Source organism: Drosophila navojoa, chromosome X (genome assembly GCF_054131105.1).
Source record: "Drosophila navojoa isolate 15081-1374.11 chromosome X, UAZ_NAV_1.0, whole genome shotgun sequence".
Lineage (NCBI taxonomy): Eukaryota > Metazoa > Arthropoda > Insecta > Diptera > Drosophilidae > Drosophila > Drosophila navojoa.
Window position 1 is genome coordinate 23,440,275 of NC_142895.1, and position 21,025 is coordinate 23,461,299.

The 21,025-nt window shown below is 40.9% G+C and overlaps 1 protein-coding gene and 1 long non-coding RNA gene across 17 annotated transcripts in view; both read left to right on the plus strand.

Annotated features, from left to right (window-relative positions):
- eag (potassium voltage-gated channel protein ether a go-go) overlaps window positions 1–21,025 on the plus strand; it is a 69,711-nt gene that overhangs the window by 40,956 nt on the left and 7,730 nt on the right. For 3 of the 16 annotated variants that reach the window (XM_089265022.1, XM_018108586.3, XM_018108589.3), the window contains exons 5-18: window positions 4,141–4,253; window positions 5,025–5,075; window positions 8,534–8,665; window positions 9,422–9,555; window positions 9,629–9,772; window positions 12,443–12,539; window positions 12,603–12,949; window positions 13,015–13,170; window positions 13,274–13,346; window positions 14,389–14,588; window positions 18,095–18,347; window positions 18,426–18,838; window positions 20,290–20,580; window positions 20,972–20,989. In XM_089265022.1, coding sequence (XP_089121148.1) covers window positions 4,141–4,253; window positions 5,025–5,075; window positions 8,534–8,665; window positions 9,422–9,555; window positions 9,629–9,772; window positions 12,443–12,539; window positions 12,603–12,949; window positions 13,015–13,170; window positions 13,274–13,346; window positions 14,389–14,588; window positions 18,095–18,347; window positions 18,426–18,838; window positions 20,290–20,580; window positions 20,972–20,989 — 2,422 coding nt within the window. The remainder of the gene's footprint in view (window positions 1–4,140; window positions 4,254–5,024; window positions 5,076–8,533; window positions 8,666–9,421; window positions 9,556–9,628; window positions 9,773–12,442; window positions 12,540–12,602; window positions 12,950–13,014; window positions 13,171–13,273; window positions 13,347–14,388; window positions 14,589–18,094; window positions 18,348–18,425; window positions 18,839–20,289; window positions 20,581–20,971; window positions 20,990–21,025) is intronic. The other 13 variants (XM_018108593.3, XM_018108594.3, XM_018108595.3 and 10 more) reach the window with 11 other exon arrangements.
- On the plus strand, window positions 2–1,402 carry LOC149090728 (uncharacterized). Its single transcript, XR_016197569.1, has 2 exons — window positions 2–922; window positions 982–1,402. It is a non-coding gene; the product is annotated as an uncharacterized LOC149090728 (long non-coding RNA).

Consider the following 21,025-nt stretch of genomic DNA (forward strand, 5'->3'; position numbering starts at 1 on the left):
TATTGCCGATTTATTCTCACTCGCTCTGTTGCGCTCTCTTTCTAGATATAACTATGAATATACATAATTGTACTTAGCTTAAGTATTGTACTCTGTGCTCTCTTCTCTCGCGCTCCGCAGTTGCCCAATTGCGCGCTCTGTCTATCTCTACATATACAATATATCTCTCTCGCATTCACAGCAAAACAGAGTTTTGTACTCTTACCTACTATATATATCAATTGTATTCCATTACGCGTTAAGCCTTCTATTCATGTTGTCTGTTCGCCTTTGGTATTTACATACATTTACATCTGTTAACTGCATGCCTAGTCTTAAGCTCTGCATTTTGTCGTTCATCCAATATATTCATATGACTTTCATACGATATCTTATGTGCATTGTAAACCTTTTGAGTAGACTTGCCTCACCTTAGTATATGTAGTTTCTAGTTGCACTTAATCTAAGATTTTTCCTACATTTACGTAACCCACTTCTTGTTCACTTCACTGCGACTCGCAGTATTACCGCAGCACCAATTTTCCGTTTTCCGTATTCGATTTTTTGTTTCCCCCAAAACATTTTCCAAAGAGTTGGAGCCAAGGAAACACATTCTTAAAATGCTTTGCAGCACTTGCAGTCATGTTACTCTAACCGTAAGCACACTTCAGACCATTTTCTAGCTGACATGTAAGCGGATTGAGAGCGATTAAGCCGTGACAATGCACTACGACAGCCAAAAGGAATTCCAGTCAGAAGTTACTGGACTAGCTAGGTTCAACGCCATTGCTCGTAGCCCCTGAGTCCATTTATCAAGGCATTAAGCAGGCATTAAAGCCAAACCGCCGCAGTTCCGGCTATGCAGCATGCGTGACACTAAGGAGAAGAACAAGAACAAGCAGAAGAAGAAGAAGAGTATGAAGACAACAGACAATGCGGTCAGGTCAGCATTAATGTGCTTTTTGCCAACTGTTGTGTAACGGTCACTAATTGTTCGTCTAGGTCGCCGCGAAAAGGCAACAGAAAGTCGCAGCGGCGAAAGTGAAATACGATTTTGTTTGTTTCCTTGTCAAAGGCGAAATTGTGGCGAAAGCGAATTCGTATAGTTCGCAGCGAACTTGAAAAGTGTCCCATAGGTTCTTTGCCTCCCATCTGCATATCAGCTGACAAATGGCCGACGAGCTCAGCTCGCATTTGTTGTTATTTACCTCTGTTGTTGGGAAACATATGTTTCCATATCAGCTGGCGAATTAGATTGAAATATGAATGAAATTGTGTGTGTGTGTGTGTATGTTTTTTTTTTCTGACTGTTGCATGGACTCAAGTGGCCGTCAAACTGTAGCAGTGGGCGCACTCTGCGATTCTCCAGCGAATTGTTTATAATTTGTGGGCAAACATTTTCACAGTGGTTGGCGAAACAAGAGCGAACGAAATAAAGGAAATGAAAAGAGAAAAAACGTATGCAGTGCCAGGTCAGCCTCAAGTCCCTAGCGAGTCCCTAGTTGACTACTTTTTTATGTCTTCCTTCCGTTTGTTTTTCCATTTTTTTTTTCGTAAGACCAAATTTTCGTAATGCCAATCTTGCATTTAGCTGACTACGCTGTCGCCCTCTCTCTACCTCTCTCTCTCTCTCTTTCACTCTCAGTCGCTGTGTATGTGTGTGTGTGTTATTTATTGTTGCGCTTTGACCTACTTTGTTACTGTATGTGTGTTTGTCTCTGTGTGTTTGTGACCGCGTGGAAAAAGAAAACACCGCAAAAGGTTGACCAAAAAAAGAAAATCTGTTTTTTCCACTCCTCGCTGCCTCTCGCCCTCTGCCGCCCTATCTCATTCGCTCACTCGCCTTTTGTTTGTTTGCGTATTGCTATTGCCGCTGTTTCTGTTTGCCTAACTGCGCGCACTTTCTTTCAATTTGCCAGCTTGTGGAGCCCTTTAACTCCAATGGCCTCCCCCAAAGGCTCCACTGTTAGTTTTCTTCCTTTTTTTCGAGTCTATTGAGCGAGGGCTGCCTCTAACCTGCCTTTGTGCCTTGCCTGACTTGTAACCCAATTTTGTGTCTAAGCACACAAACACACACACACACAGACACACACTAGCACCAGCACATTGAAGTACTTACATAGATATAGTATGCAGCAAAACAGTTCATTGCACAAAATGGCCGGCGAAACGGAAATGAGTCGTTTTGCGTTTTTACTCGTGACGTCGCTGGGCGTCTTAACAGCGCCGACGCTAACTTCGCAGTCGCCGTCGTCGTCGCCGTCGCAGTTTATTGAACCTTAGTCATGGCATAAATAAACACATGCACACACACACACACACATACACATACATGTACATGCACATAAATATCATTCGTCTAACTGCAATAGCAGCAATCGAAAAAATAATCCAAAAACAACAACATAAACGAAAGCAATAACAACAACAACAACAACAATGACAAAGACAAAGAGTGAAATAGCGAGAGCGACAGCAACAGCGATAGCCTCGCCAAACACAAATTAACAGTTTTTATTGTGTCTCCTTTTGCACATTCACATTCGGATTCGCCTTCACCCATTGCCGACTGCTGACGTCATTGCAATTTACCCCGAGTCTCTCTCACACTAAGCTGCACTTACTGGTTCGCGTGCTCGGTCGCTCTTCCATGTCGTCCGTTCGCTCGTCCCACTCGCTCGCTCGCTAAGCGCTTGCCCATTTTACATATTTTCGCGCGCGCCCTAAAAGCATGCAACACTTTTTTCGCCATTTTTGTTGTGTTTTCTCTTCTTTTTTTTCATTTCTTGTTGTTTTTACTTAGTTTAGCACGTGCGCTGCCTTGGCAACGCTTTTCTATTTTTCATATCACTTTATATTTCGTGTTCCTCTTCCACTTCGTTTTTCAAGTCATACCTCAGCATTTTTGCTTATGCATGTGATAGCATCTGCAGGAGCAGCAGCAGCAGCAGCAGCAGCAGCAGCAGCAGCAGCAGCAGCAGCAGCAGCAGCAAAGAGCTGCCAGCTAGAAGATTCGCCACACGATATGGTAATTTCCATCATCACTCGTGCTTGCCGGCCATTTGGTGTCAACGTGGCCAAAATTAATGGCCACCGCCGAGCCTAGCGGCAAGCCAATTTAGCATATTACCTGACCCGACACCGGAGAGCCAGCACTCGGTATATCTGTTCCGCGAATGAAATACCATAGGCTCTCCAGCCTTATGTAAACCCAATTATTAGATTAAACCGAAAGCTTTCTAGGAATTTCATTTATTAGCTCGTGTCGGCCCTTAACACTTCACAGCATGGCAAGATGAAAAAAAAAAGAAAACAAAGAAAACGCGAAGGATTCCTGAGAATTTATTCCTTTGCAATTCCAATCGAGTCGTGCGCCAGAGACTACCCAGAATCTAACGATTTCAAAGTAATTCAGTTTGAAGCTTTCAATTATCTATCAGTTGATAGGTATTTCGTAGCTCAATTCCAAGCTATACCAGGTATTGAATATACATTAATGTTAGGATATGATAAAAATGATTTTCTAATATTATAAATACGATATATAAAATATATTTGTTTGAAAACTAATAGAGCTATATACTGGACAAAATAGAATTTCAGGACTGTAGCTCTTATGGATGACGAGAACGATGCGATAAACACCAGCAGACAGATAAGCAAGGGCAAATTAAGCTATATTCAGATCATAAAATTAAGAGTGTTATACGTTAAACTTAAAGTAAAACATAAACAGCAATCAATATTGACATCTACTTAGCTGCACTAGCCAATATTTAAAAGATATTATTTATTGACTTAAAGTTAGAAAATATTACCAACACTGGTAATGAGTATATCGAGCGATCTATTTATATTTCTAAATATAACTTTGAAGAACCAATCGAAGTGCACGTAGAGCGAGTCCAAGTGTTAGTTAGTCCGCATTCAGGTAAGACATCTGCTGCTGGCTCTGGCATCTTTTCATTCACCTGCATGGCATGCCCTAATTATATTAATTATAATTAATTTATACTTATGTCTGTGTCTTTGTGTGTGTGCGTGTGCGCTGCCGCCGGCAGCTGAAAACTAATCAAGAATAATACCTCGTATATGTGCGATATTCTGCTCTTGTATATTCAACCAACGCCCGCTTCCTTTACATCGGATCGAAACACACAGATGCGGCTTCATGTACGGCGAGCTGACAGACAAGGAGACGGTGGGACGGCTGGAGTACACGCTGGAGAATCAGCAGCAGGATCAATTCGAGATATTGCTCTACAAAAAGAACAGTGAGTATACAGAGATACATACTAGACCAAGAGATCCTATGCACTTAGAGAAAAACATTATACAAACTATGATTTGAGCTCGAATTGAAATTCATTATATCATGTGAACTCTTAAGATAAGACTTGGTTAAGAATGTACAGCTCGAATGATATTTTTGTGTTTTCTCTGGGTGTATTTGCCGCTTACTCCCAACCTGTAGCTGCAGCCTCAACAAATACATTTATATATGTATATATAAATTAATTTATATTTTTTGTACACTAAGCAAAATGTAAGCTTGACTAAGTTTAATTAGGGTAGGGTATCATGGTGTAAACAATCCACCCTACTCAAGCAGGAGTTGGGGTTAGATTAGGATTTATGCTTCGTCCCTTTCCACATAATAAATTGTTGTGTGTTTGTTGTTGCTACCTCTCTACATGCCCTCCTCTCTTCATATATATATATATATATATATATATCATTTCACTCCACCTAATCCAGCTCAGACTCCAAATATTCCCCTCACTCGCCACTCGCTACTTTATATTCGTTACCTGGCATTCCATTTGTTCCCAGTCTCCTTTGCTAGCAGATGTTGCTTTTTAATACAAACAAATTGAAGTGGCACAACAATTTCTGAGTAGCGCCCATCAATCAAGCCCCAACTACCCCAGAAGACCCCCTACCCTGCAACTGGTGTTTATGTATCTGTAAGCTAGTTAAAACTCGCTCGATATTCCCCTACATGAACTCAACGATAATTAACGCCTTCGAGTATCAATTTACAGATATGCAATGTGGCTGCGCCCTATCGCAGTTTGGCAAGGCACAAACCCAAGGTACATGCAACAAGCAATCGTTTATCGTATATCGATGGCGTTCTCGATAGATGGCATTATGCTATGGCCTGCAGCTGGCGCATCTCTGCTGTCCGTTTGCCTTCGCACCAGAATTAGCAAAGGACATCCTCATCAAATATGCATAAATCAATTGCAATATTGTGCGCTTGTGTGCGTGCCTGCAAATGTGCGTGTGTATGTGCGAGAGTGTATGTGAGCAGGGCAATCGATTCTCATGCATTATGCATGGGCCAAATCAAATGCGTCTCAGGCCACGATTAACTAATCTGAGCTAGCTAATCAAATTGATTTCCACTGTGTCCCAAAAGATCGACTGGGTATGAACTACCAAATCCGAATAAGACAGATTTATTGAGATCCGGGCAAACTATGAAATTGCACTTCGAGATTAGGCCTACTTAACCAAAAACTCCAAATGTTTTATTTCAGATAGATTTTGAAAGCTAAATCAATCGAAATTCAATTCGGTAATTGCGTAATAATCGTTCCAATGCAATCGTTCCAAAGATATGCAGCAATACGATGGCTACGTAATAATCATAGCAATACGTTGTCTATACAGCAATACGTTATCAATACAGAAATACGCAATAATCATACCAATACGTTGTCTATACAGCAATACGTTACGTAATAATCGTAGCAAAACGTTAGCAATGCAGCAATACGTTGGCTACGTAATATTTTTACAGTACGTTAGCTATGCAGCAATACGTTGACTACGTAATAGTCATATCAATACTTTGTCTATACAGCAATACGTTAGCTACGTAATAATCGTAGAAAAGCTTTAGCTATGCAGCAATACGTTTCCTACGTAATAATCATAGCAATACTTTGTCTATACAGCAATACGTTAGCTACGTAATAATAGTAGCAAAACGTTAGCAATGCAGCAATATGTTGCCTACGTAATGATCATGACACTACGTTAGCTATGCAGCAATACGTTGCATACGTAATAATCATGACACTACGTTATCTATACAGCAATACGTTGATTACGTAATAATCATAGCAATACTTTGTTTATACAGCAATACGTTAGCTACGTAATAATCATAGCAATACGTTATCTATATAGCAATACGTTGGCTACGTAATAATCATAGCAATACGCTTTCTACATACTACTTATCGTACGTATTGCTGCCTAGCTAACGTACTGTTACGATTATTACGTAACAGACAACTTGTTACGATTGTTACGTTGTCTACGCATTATAATGATTATTTACATATTTTTTTACGGTTGCTACGTAGCAAACATTTACGACTTCAAACTGATTCAGCATTTGAAATCTAGCTCAAATTGAAATAAGCAGTTTTATGAGACTAAGCAAAAGACTTAAATTAATTGTATAAATCTGATTACAAATAAGTCAAAGCCCTATGAGACCATTCCAACTCCATTTAAAAAGTATCAATTTAACATATAAAATACTCCAACTTACATCAGTTTATTGTCGACTCTAGTTTCACATCTGAGCTGCACTCAGGAATTCATTTCCATGCCGAGAACTTCAAAGTATTTTATATATAAAACAATCAATCATTCTCTCAGTTAATATCTCACATATTTACACATCTGAACCGCATCGAAATTGAATTGGAATTTGTTCTCGATTTTGTTTGCGAGCAAAATCAAATTTAAGCTTCGGCTTCAAATATTTGCTCAGTGATGGCTGTAGGGTATTTCCTTTTCGACCAGCCTTGCAAATCCATTTCAAAATCAATTTAAATTTCTGTTCGAGCAAATGCAATTTATAATTTATGGCATTTACTATTTTTGGGCTTTGGCTAAACATGAATATTTCACAGTTTCCGCATGCCGCAAATTAAATATGAGTACATTGAAGTTGGCCAAGCGAAATGAGACGTGATAATTATTCTTTGGGAATAACGAGACTAGAGCTGCGTCACATGGCGCAGCACATTTTCATTTCTCAAATGATTTCTTTCGTTTTTGGGTTTTTTTTCTTTTCTTTTTTATTATGTTTGGGAGAAAACATACCACAAAAGAAACGCACATCACGTGGCGGCAATTCGATATGCGTACAAATTGAATTCGCTGACAGGTGTCTCGAGGGTAGACATCTGCCGACACCACAGAGAAAAAAAAAAACAAGAAAAACAAAAATGATTCACAGACATGCAAACATGATGTATGTATATAGATTTACTATATATATACATATATATGTATGTAGATAGACAGAATTGATGCTCAATTAGCGAATTTTTTGTTGTATTCCCATTTTGAGGAGAGCGGAAACGGAAGTGACAGCGGAAACGTTAACAGCAAACTGCACATCAAATTAGCCCATAATTATGCTTTTAATACGCGGACCTAACCAGAACCGATCCCAGTCCAAGTCGTAGCCCATACCCAAGCCCAGCCAGCTCCACCTACGCACGTGCCATGCCTCACGTCCTCTCTCTCCCTCTCTCTCTCTCTCACTCTGACAGCATTACAATTGCGCATACGCCGCGTGGGTCAGCGCTGCAAATGCAAATTGAATTGCAATTATTGTTGATTGGGCACACACACATACGTGCACTCACACACACACACACACACACACACAGCTGCTGTGCGTTTGCGTACGTGTGCATTTAATTTACCATCGCACACTTTTGCAACAGAGCATCGCTTTAACAGTTCTTTGAGCCTCGCTCTCGTAATATCCGTAATTGCAATGCCAAACTCAAATCGTGCGTGCCTCTTTTGTTCCTCGTTCTACCTCTATCTATCGCCCTCCCACACCCCTTCCATTCGTGTCTCTGCCAGTGCCTGACCTGAATGCGTTTGCATTCGATTATCCAGCCAGCACTTGCCCTAAATATGTGCTCAAATTGCACATTAATTTGCAGCTCTGCGATAATCCCGCTCAATAAATAACACAAAGCAAACATCGTGCGCTTTACGCCCACATTATTTCTGTTGAACAATTAACAAAAGGCGAAAAGCTAAGCTCTGTTTATTTACGAGCTGTTTGTTAGACTCACACCTGCTCAGAATTGAATGTTTGTATTAGATAGATTTCTGAACGATATACAGTTATATTTGAGTTACTTAAGATGAGTATATTAGTTTTATGCAATGTCTGTCCAGTCCGTCGTTTCGTCTTGCCGCAGTCGGACTTAAAGCCATTTCCAATTCAAGTATTGAAAAATCATAAGGATTAGCCTATGCAATACTTGATATAAAGGTAAACTGTGGATGTAGGAATTTTGAAATACTTCCTATATTCAATAGCCATATTTCTTCCATTCATTAGGTATTCGAGAGTATTCCCTAAGACTTACAGGATACTAAGGAAGCATTTGCCTAAACTATTTTGTTTAGTTTTTGAGTTAGATAGGACTTTAATGAAATATTTTACTTTACTCACGTTCTCGCTCTCTCTATCTCGCTCTTTCTCTCCACCTATTAGAAACGCCGCTATGGCTGCTGCTTCAGGTGGCGCCCATACGCAACGAGAGGGATTTGGTTGTGTTATTTCTGTTGACATTTCGGGATATAACGGCACTGAAGCAGCCCATCGACAGCGAGGATACCAAAGGTGGTAAGTAATGATCTAGCCCAACACGTCTTGTGCCCACCCACCACAAACCCGTTTCCCCCCTATCTACCTAACCACTCTATGTATGTGTATATATATATATGTATGTATATTGCACCCGAGCATACTGCCAGACACAGATTCCACTTTGCAAATTGAAATCATATTCACGAATTGGCTATACACTGCACTCGACACACACATACCCCCCACCCCCTCTTTCTTTATCGCGCATGTATTCTTTGTTACGATTTCTGCGCTCTCTCTCTCTCGCCCTCTCTCTTTTTATCTCTCTCTATATATACATCTCTCTTTCTCTTTCTCTCTATGTCTCTTTCTATCTATCGAACAATAAAACCAAACTGTACATCACTCTACTGTTTTACTCTCTTTTTCTCTTTTGTCTCTGTTTCTCCCGCATATTCCCCGATATCCAACAAACTGCACAACACGCACACACGCTTACGCATTGTATATATATATATATACTGAACCGATATAACCAATACAACACAATACAATACAATACGATACTATATATATGTATATAAATAATAATGTTTGTATATATTTTTAAACAATTGCTTCTCTTCTTTTCTTTATCGCTTTATCGACTTGTCGATTTATCGCCCGTCTTTTGGTATATTTTGCCACTTTCTTTCTTTTCGTTCTCTTTTTATATATATATATATATCTTTCTCTTTCTCATTTTCTCTACTTGTCTTGGTTGTGGCCTGTTCGTGTCTGTCCATATCGTAGCAGTTAATCTATTCCTTCCAGTTTTAGGTCTCTCCAAATTCGCCAAACTGGCGCGATCCGTGACACGCAGCCGCCAGTTCAGCGCGCATTTGCCAACCCTCAAGGATCCAACGAAGCAGTCGAATCTGGCGCACGTGAGTACCAAACGAACTCGAAATCATTTATATATAATTCTATATATGTATATATCTATCTGATCTACGGCAGATGATGTCACTGAGTGCAGACATTATGCCCCAGTACAGACAGGAAGCGCCCAAGACACCGCCACACATACTCTTGCATTATTGTGCATTTAAAGCAATTTGGGACTGGGTGATATTGTGTTTAACATTTTATACCGCCATCATGGTAAGTCCATCCATAGTACAACATCTAGTGTCCATATAATAGATGTTCCAGATCCAAATATTCCCTGTTTGCCAAACTACTTCAACCTTTGCATGTACCCTACCCCATAACCTCCCATATACCCATTCTTATATGTTACCTTTATCTTATCCTTGTAGACCCCCCTTGTAGCACCTACTTCTGAGCTTACCCAATCTTCCATATACACTACTTTAAACACCCTTCTGTTCTCGACTCTACCTCTTTTCCGGGCTCTACCCCAAATCCAATCATATGCCCTACCCTACACTCTACTCGATAGTATACCCTACATTCTCCATAACAAACTAAGAAACTTTCCATAGTAATTCAATAATTATAACATATTGTAAGTAATTCTTCCACTAAGCCCAAGTACTCCCAGAATACCCTGCAAATCGGGGCTCCTGCTCAGTTTATGAGCGCCCATTTTCATCTCAGCTAGTCGCAGCTGACTCATTTGTTTTTCGGGCACGGTGTTATAGGTCTAGCTACTTAGGCGTAACCACACCCACTCACCTCACATGCCACACGCTTCATGCTACCTACATGCCACATGCCTCAAATCCAGGCGGCTGTTGTTTCCTCGCTCTCTACTCAAATTGTGCCTATTTCCGTCAACAAGATGTTAACATTTTCGCTTAAATTGCGCTCAGCCAACTTGACTCACACACACACACAGACATATATACCCCCTCCACACACATGTAGTGACATACATGTGTGCGTACCGAGAACTCAGCAGCCTCCGGAGAGTTGGGGTCGAAAGTTGCTTTGTTGCTCTTTTAGTTTGTAATTTGTTGCTTTTGCGTTTGCAATCGCTCTTACATTGCTTCTATGCCCTACACCATGAAGAGAGAAGGGGTATATAAAAGTTATTTGCATGCATGTGACAGGTGACAAGAAGACATTTCGCACGCTCCTTCAATTACATATATTCGATAATAATAGATTTTCATTGGAGAAAGCCATTTGACAGGCTTATCTGAAAGGTTACATGAAAATATGTATATATGTAGAATATATAATGTTGTCAAGTTGATAACATACTTTAATCGATAAATATTGATTTATGAATCTTAAACGGTTTCCTTACAATCGATATGATTTTGATTTTACAATAAGTTTAGGCTTTAGGGGAGCCCGAACATTCTTCCCATATGCTAATGGAGACTATGTTTGTAGATATAACTCTGATTCAATATGATAAATTGAAGATAGTTAAACCAAAAACTTGGAATAAGTAGTCGCGCAGGAGCCCCTCTATGGGGATTTATAGGGCATCTACTGGCCAAACGCACTCAACGCACTTAGAATTCTGTTTTGTTATTATTTAATGCAATTTGGCTGCGTCAAATTTGGTCGCTGTTGCCAACTTTAGCATCAACTGCGGCCTCTCAGCTCGTCTTAGCCCCCGACAGCACAATGCCCCAAAAACAACTTTTAAGCCAAGCAAACTGAGGCAGGCAGCCGAGACGACTTTGCGATACATTCAAAATGTGGACAAAGCCAAAGTTGCCTTAGACAGCAACCGGCTGAGTGGGTTTTAGTTTCTCAGACTGAGCTTAAGATTGTTAAGACTTTAACGCCTGTCAAAGCATGCATATACGAAAATATGGTTAGAGCTGAAAATGCTACGAAGTAAATACATAATTCAGTGCATTTAAAAGCAGTTCAGTGCGCTGGCTTTAAGACTACAATAATAATGTGATTAGGGAAAGGATTGCAGAGCCTTAATCATAGTAGGATAGCAAGTCTAGAGCGCTAGTTGCCATTTCTTTGTGGCCACAAGGCTAATTGAATAAAAAACCTTCCAAGAAAAATATCCCTCAACTGGATTCCATAATAAATACCTTGCTCACAGATATCACATTCCACTCTTCACGCAGGGCTTCAAAGGGATAATGCGAATAAAATGAGAGTAAATATTTAAATGTTTGTATCATTCGTGGGGCCATCTACCGAATTGGCGTCGTTGGGGCACTGCTTTGACACTTGTTGCTGGGCACATGGCCAGCCTATTCGGGGAGCGCGGCCGTTCAATGGGAGAGGGGATATTGCATTAAGTATTCTTTACCCATTCGCCAGATAAAAGCGAGCACAAGTCAAGTAATCAGATAAAAGTCTCGTCTCTCTGACACTTACACAGCTCTGCCACAAGTGCAGAGACATTTACATGACCAAGTGCCTAGTCGGAGGTGGGCGGAGGTGGGAGCCTAAGCTCTGAGGTCCGACGGGGTTGCCTCTATGTATGTCTACGTCTATGTTTGCGTTTACGTCTATGCCTGCGTCTGTCTGCCATACGGCGTGTATATGCTTTATGTGCTTAAATTAATATTCTCCGAGGGTTGGAGATGGAGGGGAACTACCAGGGTAAGAGGCTTGTAACATGCCACTTGACATCTTGACGCCGGTTAGATGAGGGGAGGTGAGTGGCACGTAACAACGTTAAGGATTACAGATAACACAATGGCAACCAGCTGTTGGTCCAACTGTTGCACAGACAACAATAATAACTAAGACGCTTAAAATTGCCCAGTGATTGGCATAGTACCTAGTACCAGAGGCTTACACACGAAAACTCTCCCTATTTATGGCTACGAATTGTCCGTTTGTCGACGACTTTGGCTAATTGAGTTTCTCGTTTTGCAGGTGCCATATAATGTAGCGTTTAAAAATAAAACCTCAGAGGATGTTTCCCTTCTCGTCGTGGATTCGATAGTGGATGTTATCTTCTTTATAGATATTGGTAAGTTTCCCTTTGGGGCTTAACAAAGCTTCTCTCCGATCTCATGGCTTTACTCGTTCACAGTGTTAAATTTTCACACCACTTTTGTGGGCCCCGGCGGTGAGGTGGTCAGCGATCCGAAGGTCATACGCATGAACTATCTGAAGTCGTGGTTCATCATCGATCTGCTCAGTTGTCTGCCCTACGATGTCTTCAATGCCTTCGATCGCGATGAGGACGGCATCGGTTCGCTCTTCAGCGCCCTCAAGGTGGTGCGCCTGCTGCGCCTGGGCCGTGTGGTGCGCAAGCTGGATCGCTATCTGGAATATGGTGCGGCCATGCTGATACTCCTGTTGTGCTTCTACATGCTGGTCGCCCACTGGCTGGCCTGCATCTGGTATTCGATTGGACGCAGCGACGCGGACAATGGGGTAAGCCAGAGGCCATCAAGAGCCTTAGCCCGTTTCTTTGCCTATACTCTAGCTCCTTGCTCCAGATCCAATACAGCTGGCTGTGGAAGCTAGCGAACGTGACTCAGTCACCGTACTCGTATATTTGGAGCAATGATACGGGCCCCGAGCTCGTCAACGGTCCCTCCAGAAAGAGCATGTATGTGACGGCCCTATACTTTACAATGACCTGCATGACTTCGGTAAGTCTCTGTGGCAGTTGCCAGCAAAGTGGAAGCGCGTCCTGCACCATGTTTGGCCATGTTTGTGATTAATCCTCAAACTGTCTGCTCTCCTTTTCCACAGGTGGGATTCGGCAATGTCGCAGCGGAGACAGACAACGAGAAGGTGTTCACCATCTGCATGATGATCATTGCAGGTGCTGTGTCCAAACACGTTCCGTTGCCGCGTCAAAATTTCTATCAAATCAAATAACAAAACCAAAGAAAAAAAAAGCAAAAAAAAAAACACCCGCTACTCCCACGCAACGCTTTTGAATATACTGTCATTGCAAAAGCTAGAGTCAATTAGAGCGCCGCTAGAACTAATAACTGCCGGAATTGGTAGAGACCAAACAAAGCCATCTCAGCTCATTCAGACCTTTGCATTCGCCATATGAGCATCTCATCTATGGTAGTGCCTATGTCTAAGTACACCTCTGCCATAACTCTCAGCTCCCTCGACCTTCACTCAACACACCACCAACGATGCAAATTGTCGATTGTTAATACCTGATCTATTTCTTTCGTATAATCAATGATAAAACTAATATAACACGACTAGTTGCACAATTCGTCGCCATGTGTGAGTTATTGTTAATCTCTAAAGATATTTACAATTTTGTGAGTTGTTAATCGCATCAGTTACCATTCGTGCGATTCGTCCCATCTCATTCATTTCCCTATGCACAGGGACGCACGGCTGAAGCATATTGCGCATACGCACCGTACAAACATTTGAACTGGGTCTGGACCTCAACAGGCGGGCCCCCGGTGCGCCTGTGTAATGTCTATAAGTTGTGTCTCTCCATGCCTTTCTTTTCCCCCCTCTCTCTCTCCCTCTTTCTATTGCTGTCTCCCTCTATCTCTTTCAATGCCCCACTTTGTATGTCGCTCGTCCAATTCTTCGCATTTATTACCGTTCTAGCTGCGCGCTTGCGCGTTTCATCATCAGCGTTTAGAGAAACTCTCTGTAATTTCAACATCCTAGCAACTGTGCTCAACTCGTTGGCATTTTGTACTCGTACTTGTACTTGTTGCTCCACACTCACACTCACACATTCACACACACACAGACAGACTCATACTGTATGTGAATGCAACGAGTCTCGTTTCTTTTCAATGCCGAATATCTTTCTATCTCTCTTTCTCTCTCTCCCTCTCTCTCTCTCTCTATGGGTCTGCTCTCATAAAACACTGTAGCTCTGCTGTATGCGACCATCTTTGGTCATGTGACGACGATAATACAGCAAATGACATCGGCCACCGCCAAGTACCATGACATGCTCAACAACGTGCGCGAGTTCATGAAGCTGCACGAGGTGCCCAAGGCGCTCAGTGAACGCGTTATGGACTATGTCGTCTCCACGTGGGCCATGACCAAAGGCCTCGATACCGAAAAGGTAAGTGCGCCCGACAATTGACACCTGCCACCCAGCCATCCCCCCTTTATCTATTCTGTCTTGAAAAAAAAAAAAGATAATATTAATAATAAGGAACTTGTGTACTGGACTAAAGTATAGTTCAGACTGACGGTAGAGTCTACGTAGTGGTTTAGCTTATGCATTTAACGAGCTTGTAGAACTTTGCGATCCACATACGCCAAGCATTATAAGCATCCATCAAAACATCATTTTGCTGCTACATAAGCTAATCATCATTTTCTCAACTAGAAAAATACCAACTCAATATTGCTTAGAACAGTCATCAATGTACAGATCGTCAAATATATTTTGATGTCTTCCATCCTCTTGAATCGTCTAATTGCCAAAACTTTACTACTAATCGCTACTACAGTAATCGCTATAGTGTCTTCATCATTTATTTGGTATTACTTTTCTTAGTGCTACACCCAAATGCGGGCTCGACGAGTGCCCCACTAAATGCTCTGAACTTGACAACGAGTTACGAGCTTATCCGCTTAAAAGCCACTTGCTAGTCACTGTTACTAGTTCGTAATCCCTTCTTAAGACTAAATGCAACGAGTTAACGTTCTATTCTAAATAAATTTTATTTCAATATTCAGTAGATTGAAAGAATTATTCTGTAGCAGATGCATATCATATCGTTTCGATAATATTTAATGTTTTGAAAAAATATCAATATAATATTTGATATGCAACTTGAAAAATATCCATATATCATCATTGTTCGATTGTTTTAAAAAACTCAATTGCCACAAGAAATTTCCAGACCGTCCCAAACAAATGGAATAACAACTTATGAGAGGAGTGAGCAATGCAAATATATATCAAAAATATTCGATATTTGGGAAAAAATATTCCGATAAAATAAATTTTTGTTGAAAAATATATCGATATATTGATATTTTGATATATTTTCAACAACCCTAGTAACTGTACAATATAGATATGCGATGAGTAAGATTTGTTGCTGCCCACTCAATTGTAAAAGGATAAAGTCTCGATTTGGTTTCTGTGGTATATTTTATTCGAGGAGGCTCTTATTACAGTGGATATTCAGTATGTATGCATACTACACAATATACGAAGCAGTCTTTTCATTTACTTCTTAGACCATTTAGAATACTACTTAGACTATATTTTATTAAAGTTAGTCGTTGCTCGTTAGCCAAAACGTGATTGCCTGCATTTCAACATACATATATTCGAATATCTTCAACTATTGCACTTTTCATCAACATCATAGTAATAGACGTTTAATTTCCTTGCCCACTCTTAACATTGAAACAATAAGTGGCCATTAATGTCTCAGGCTTATGTACACATACACACATACATATATCTCAGTGCTTATCAACATATTTGTCTGCTCTATCGCTGCCCACATAACTCACTCGCTGCTCTCGCTAACAAGTGCATAGTGTGGCCCTGGCCCTGGCCCTGGCTCTGGCTCTGGCTCTGGCCTGGCTCACAGTTGCTGTAGTTAAGGTCCAAGGCTTGCCACCAGCATACGCACACAGCACACAGCACACAGCACACAGCACACAGACAGACAGACACACACACACACACACACACATATGCAAACACAGAAATTTGCAGCAAAGCTCTTCACATTTCTCAAGTACTTTCGAAATGAAAATGGGAAAACTGCTTAGCCATTGCCATTTGCTCGCTGCTCGCTGCTCGCTGCTGTTTGCTTTGTTTTTGCTGTTATTTTCAAATCGCTTCTCGCATCCACAGCAAACGCTCCAAGCAAAACATTAGAACTTAAATCAAACGCTTTCCCAAACAACAACAACAAATAGAAGAAAACTGAGCGACAAGACTGAAATGTGCCATTGGCACGTTTTCATTTTGTTGCCAACTTAGAAGTGGTTAAGAATTTTCACAAAAACGACGCAAAACAATGTTTAAATTTAAGTGAATCAAGAGCTGTGTGAATCAAAAAAGGTACAAAAAAAAAAAAAAAAAAGAATACAAAATAAAAGAAGATGAAGAAGAAGAAACAGAAGCACATTGCTAAAGGGTAAAGGTACAGATCCGACTAGAGGTCCAGCCACAGCCACAGCTACAGGTCCAAGTCCAAGTCGAGGTCAAGGTCAAGGTCGAGGTCGAGGTAAGCTTTCTCTCTCCTTCACTCTCTGTGTGTGTCTCTCTTTCACTCTCTGTTTCTCTCTCTCTATATATATATTTTTTTTTTCTATCTTTCACTGTGTATCTCTGGCATTTCAGTCAGACCCCTCTAACTCTTGATTAAAAAAAAAAAAAACAAAACAAAAAATCAAAAATATGTATTAAAAAATCAAAATTCTATTCTCTGTTTTTCATTATTCGATGCGCGTGAGCTAAATCCGTGCCAAAACGAAAAGCGTCCGTCAAATTCATGCCTTTAGATGAACTTAAACCAAACGCCATTAATTATTTAAATGTTTGGTTTAAATAAGAATAGAGTAAAATATTTAATTTTTACATCAACTATTCATAAATCGCCTACGCCAAGGCCGAAGCAAAGCAACTGACCTTTATACCTATTTCGTTGACTGTAGTTTGTGCCGCAATTCGAGAAAACAATTTTCATTGAAAACAAAGAACAACAACACAGACATGAAAATACGTGAAAAATCGGCCAAAGCCGAACTCTGAAATGACCTTGCAGACGTAGTATTGGGCAGGATATCGGTTCCACTTGATCTGAGTCCGATATCGACAGAGCGATATACGATAACGATATACGAATCGAATCTGAAAGCTAAGAGTTGCAGCTCTGATCGTAATCATAGAGTCTGGCTAGCTAGAGCTCTCAGTTAAATAGGGCTGCAGGGGCAATCCAATTCCGAATTAGAATATGTTCCAGCTATCGTCGCTGGGATAATACGCGTCTGTAAAGGTTTTAAGCTATTTGGAGGTCTGTTAACTTACAGAAACACCCATCCACACACACACACACACACCTACTCAACCGATTTCCACCAACACATACACATATGTATGTATATATAGATATATACATATACACCTATACATGTAGATGTATATATATACATATACGTAGATATAAACACGACACAGAATAAACAGAAGGAACACACACAGACACAGGTCTTTTGTACACTGTTCAATGTTGTATATGTGTATTAGTGTATGTGTGCGTGTGTGTGACTCTCTCTTTCTCTCTCTGTCTCTGTCTCTTTGTGTGTCTCTTGTTCTCTCTCTCTATTGTGTATTACTTAATCAATCAATCATCCAGAGCCCGCAGGCAAATGTCCGTACGTGTCCATAGCTAGCACTCACCTTGTTGGGTGGTAAAGCACAAGTAAACTGTTCCACAATCCCAATGAGAATTTCCCGCCTTTCCTGAAGCCCCCCGAACCAAGTAGGGTTTTTGCGATCCCGCCAGTACGGTGGGATTGCGGGTTAGCGTGTGAAGATACCTTGAGTAGCAGAGCACACAACGCAACTGGCAACTCATTCACAATTCGCAGGTACTAAACTATTGTCCGAAAGATATGAAGGCTGACATATGTGTTCATCTAAATCGCAAAGTATTTAACGAGCATCCAGCATTTCGTCTGGCCTCGGATGGTTGTCTGCGCGCATTAGCGATGCACTTCATGATGTCCCACTCGGCGCCGGGGGATCTCCTCTATCACACCGGCGAGAGTATCGATAGCCTCTGCTTTATTGTGACGGGCAGTCTGGAGGTAATACAGGACGATGAAGTTGTGGCAATATTGGGTATGTAAAAGCAATTACCAACAAATGTGTATGTATATCAAATCAAGAAAACAATTTGCAATAATTATCCCATCCAAGGCAAAGGCGACGTCTTCGGCGATCAATTCTGGAAGGACTCGGCCGTTGGCCAGAGTGCCGCCAATGTGCGTGCACTGACCTATTGTGATTTGCATGCCATCAAACGTGATAAATTGCTCGAAGTCCTCGATTTCTATTCGGCATTTGCGAATAGCTTTGCACGCAATCTGGTGCTCACCTACAATCTCAGACATCGACTGATTTTTCGCAAGGTGGCCGATGTGAAGCGCGAAAAAGAATTGGCCGAACGGCGTAAGAACGAGCCGCAATTGCCCCAGAATCAGGATCATCTCGTGCGCAAAATATTCTCCAAATTCCGGCGTACACCCCAGGTTCAGGCGGGCAGTAAGGAACTGGTCGGCTCCGGTCAAAGCGATGTCGAGAAGGGCGACGGCGAGGCCGAACGCACCAAGGTTAGTGTCCAAATTACCTTTTTTTTTCCCCCATGCGTTTCGTGTTCTGTTTCCGTTGTTTTTCGTGCAATGCTTTTGTATGTGTTTTGCGTTATACCGTCAATGTTACCGTTAATCATATTTAGTTACAAATTTGTGTTTTCATTTTTAATGAGAGCTCGCTCAAAACATAAGCCAGGGAATAGAGCGCATTATATCACGGCTACTCCTTGTGAGTTTCTCTCTCTCTCTCTCCCTCCCTCCCTCTGTCTTGTGGCGCTTTTTGTGTGTAGCCTCCTCTGATTGAACTTCGATGCGATGTAGGCATTTCGTGTTTAAGCTCGACATCGAATTTCGATAGTTTTTCGATTATATTCCATTTCACTTTTGTTTCATTATTATTTCCTTCATTTACTATGAATCCGTTAAATGTATTTCTCCTCTTTTTTTGTGCGCATATATATTTGTGTGTTTGTGTATAACTGCCACATTTGTTATTAACCGAGTAATTGAACTAACGTTATATTTTTTATCGAAGCATTATCGTTACTAATCCACTCACAGCTACAGCTCAGCCACAGCCACAGCTCAGGTTTGTTGGGCCATGTGGCCAAGCTGGCACCGTTAAGCGTTTACCGTTACCGTTTACCGTTAAACTGTTCAACTGTTAACCGTTAACCATTTACAAATATCGTATTACTGTTATATCAAATGCATACAATTGACTTATGCTCGTCGTATATCTTTCTTTATCTTCCATTAACATGCTTACGCTCTTACTGACAACATTAACTGCATAACTATGTCTCTCTGTCTCTCTCGTCCATCTCTCACATGCACAAATACGCTCGATCCATTCACGTACCTGATCTCACATTCACGTTTGTTTTCAATATCTCGAAACTCCCCACATCCATAAATACTGCCTCTACACTCCTTTTCTCTCTCTCTCTTTGTTTTTCTTTCTATCTCTATTTATACCGTTGTTGTCAAACTGTTGTTTTGTTATGCTGCCTCCGATTGTATGAAATTTATTGAACATTGGCTGAATTGATACAAAATATTACTAACGAAATACTGTAAATTATTTTTCCTCCCTCCCCAACCCCCACTTCTTTAACCTCCACATTAAAACGTCTTGCAACACTGAAAACTTACAAAATTTATACACCTTCAAAACTACACTCTAATTCTTGCCTTGCTGAATTCTCCTTTCCCGGTAATCTATATATCTATCCTATTCCGCTTCCTCCCTTCCACAACAACACAAACACAACACATTCTCTCCTTTTCCGTTCTTTTGCTCTCTTTCTCTCTCTCTCTCTCTTTCTCCCTGTATCTCTCTCTCTCTCTCTCTCTTCCACGCTCTCTCTCTTAAATAACTGCTGTCTTGTGCTCGCCAAAAACTTCCAATTGCTCGTTTACAAATACAAACCAAACAAAAAAATCCAAAATCTATGAACCCATCCAAGAAGCTACCCGCTAAACTAACATTAACCGAGGACTCACGCATATTAACAACCGCCGCTGTTCCCTCACCATCGCCATCACCCTCGCCCTCATCGGGTCCACCATCTGCACGTAGTACCCGTGCTAGCAAATGGGGACGCCTTCTGGGCAGTTCAAGTGTCGATTCAGCTAGCGATACGAGCGCCAAGGTAGCCGTCTCGAGAAGTTTGAGCGCCCGCGAAAGTCTGCGTGAGAGCACTGCCCAAGCGAGGCAGAGTAGTACTTCGAGTAGCAATGGTGGACAAGGCAATAAAGTAATTACCGTTAACAAATCAATACGAATGCGATACATAACAATAATCAGCAACAACAACATTAACAACAAAACAACAAACAAAGCAATAAGAATTAACAAATATTTCAAAATTTTTAATAGCAAAAACCAATACAAGAAACTCTTCAAAGCGTTACGTGAAACGATTTCTATTTGGGATATTCTTGTACCGGCTTTTGCCACACAATTTTTATTGAACATATCGTTTAGCAACGATTTTTAATGCTCACCTATTTTCGTTTTGTTCTTTCTTCTCGATGCCAACTCTTCGCCATTTTGCTTTCATTTCGTTTATTCGATTGGTTGTCGACTTTTACGTTCGGTAATCAAAATAAAAAACCATAAAACTAAAACTAAAACAATAAATAAAGCATTTACAATTAAGCAAAGTAAGTTTTATCGATCATTTGTCATTTAATTGCTAG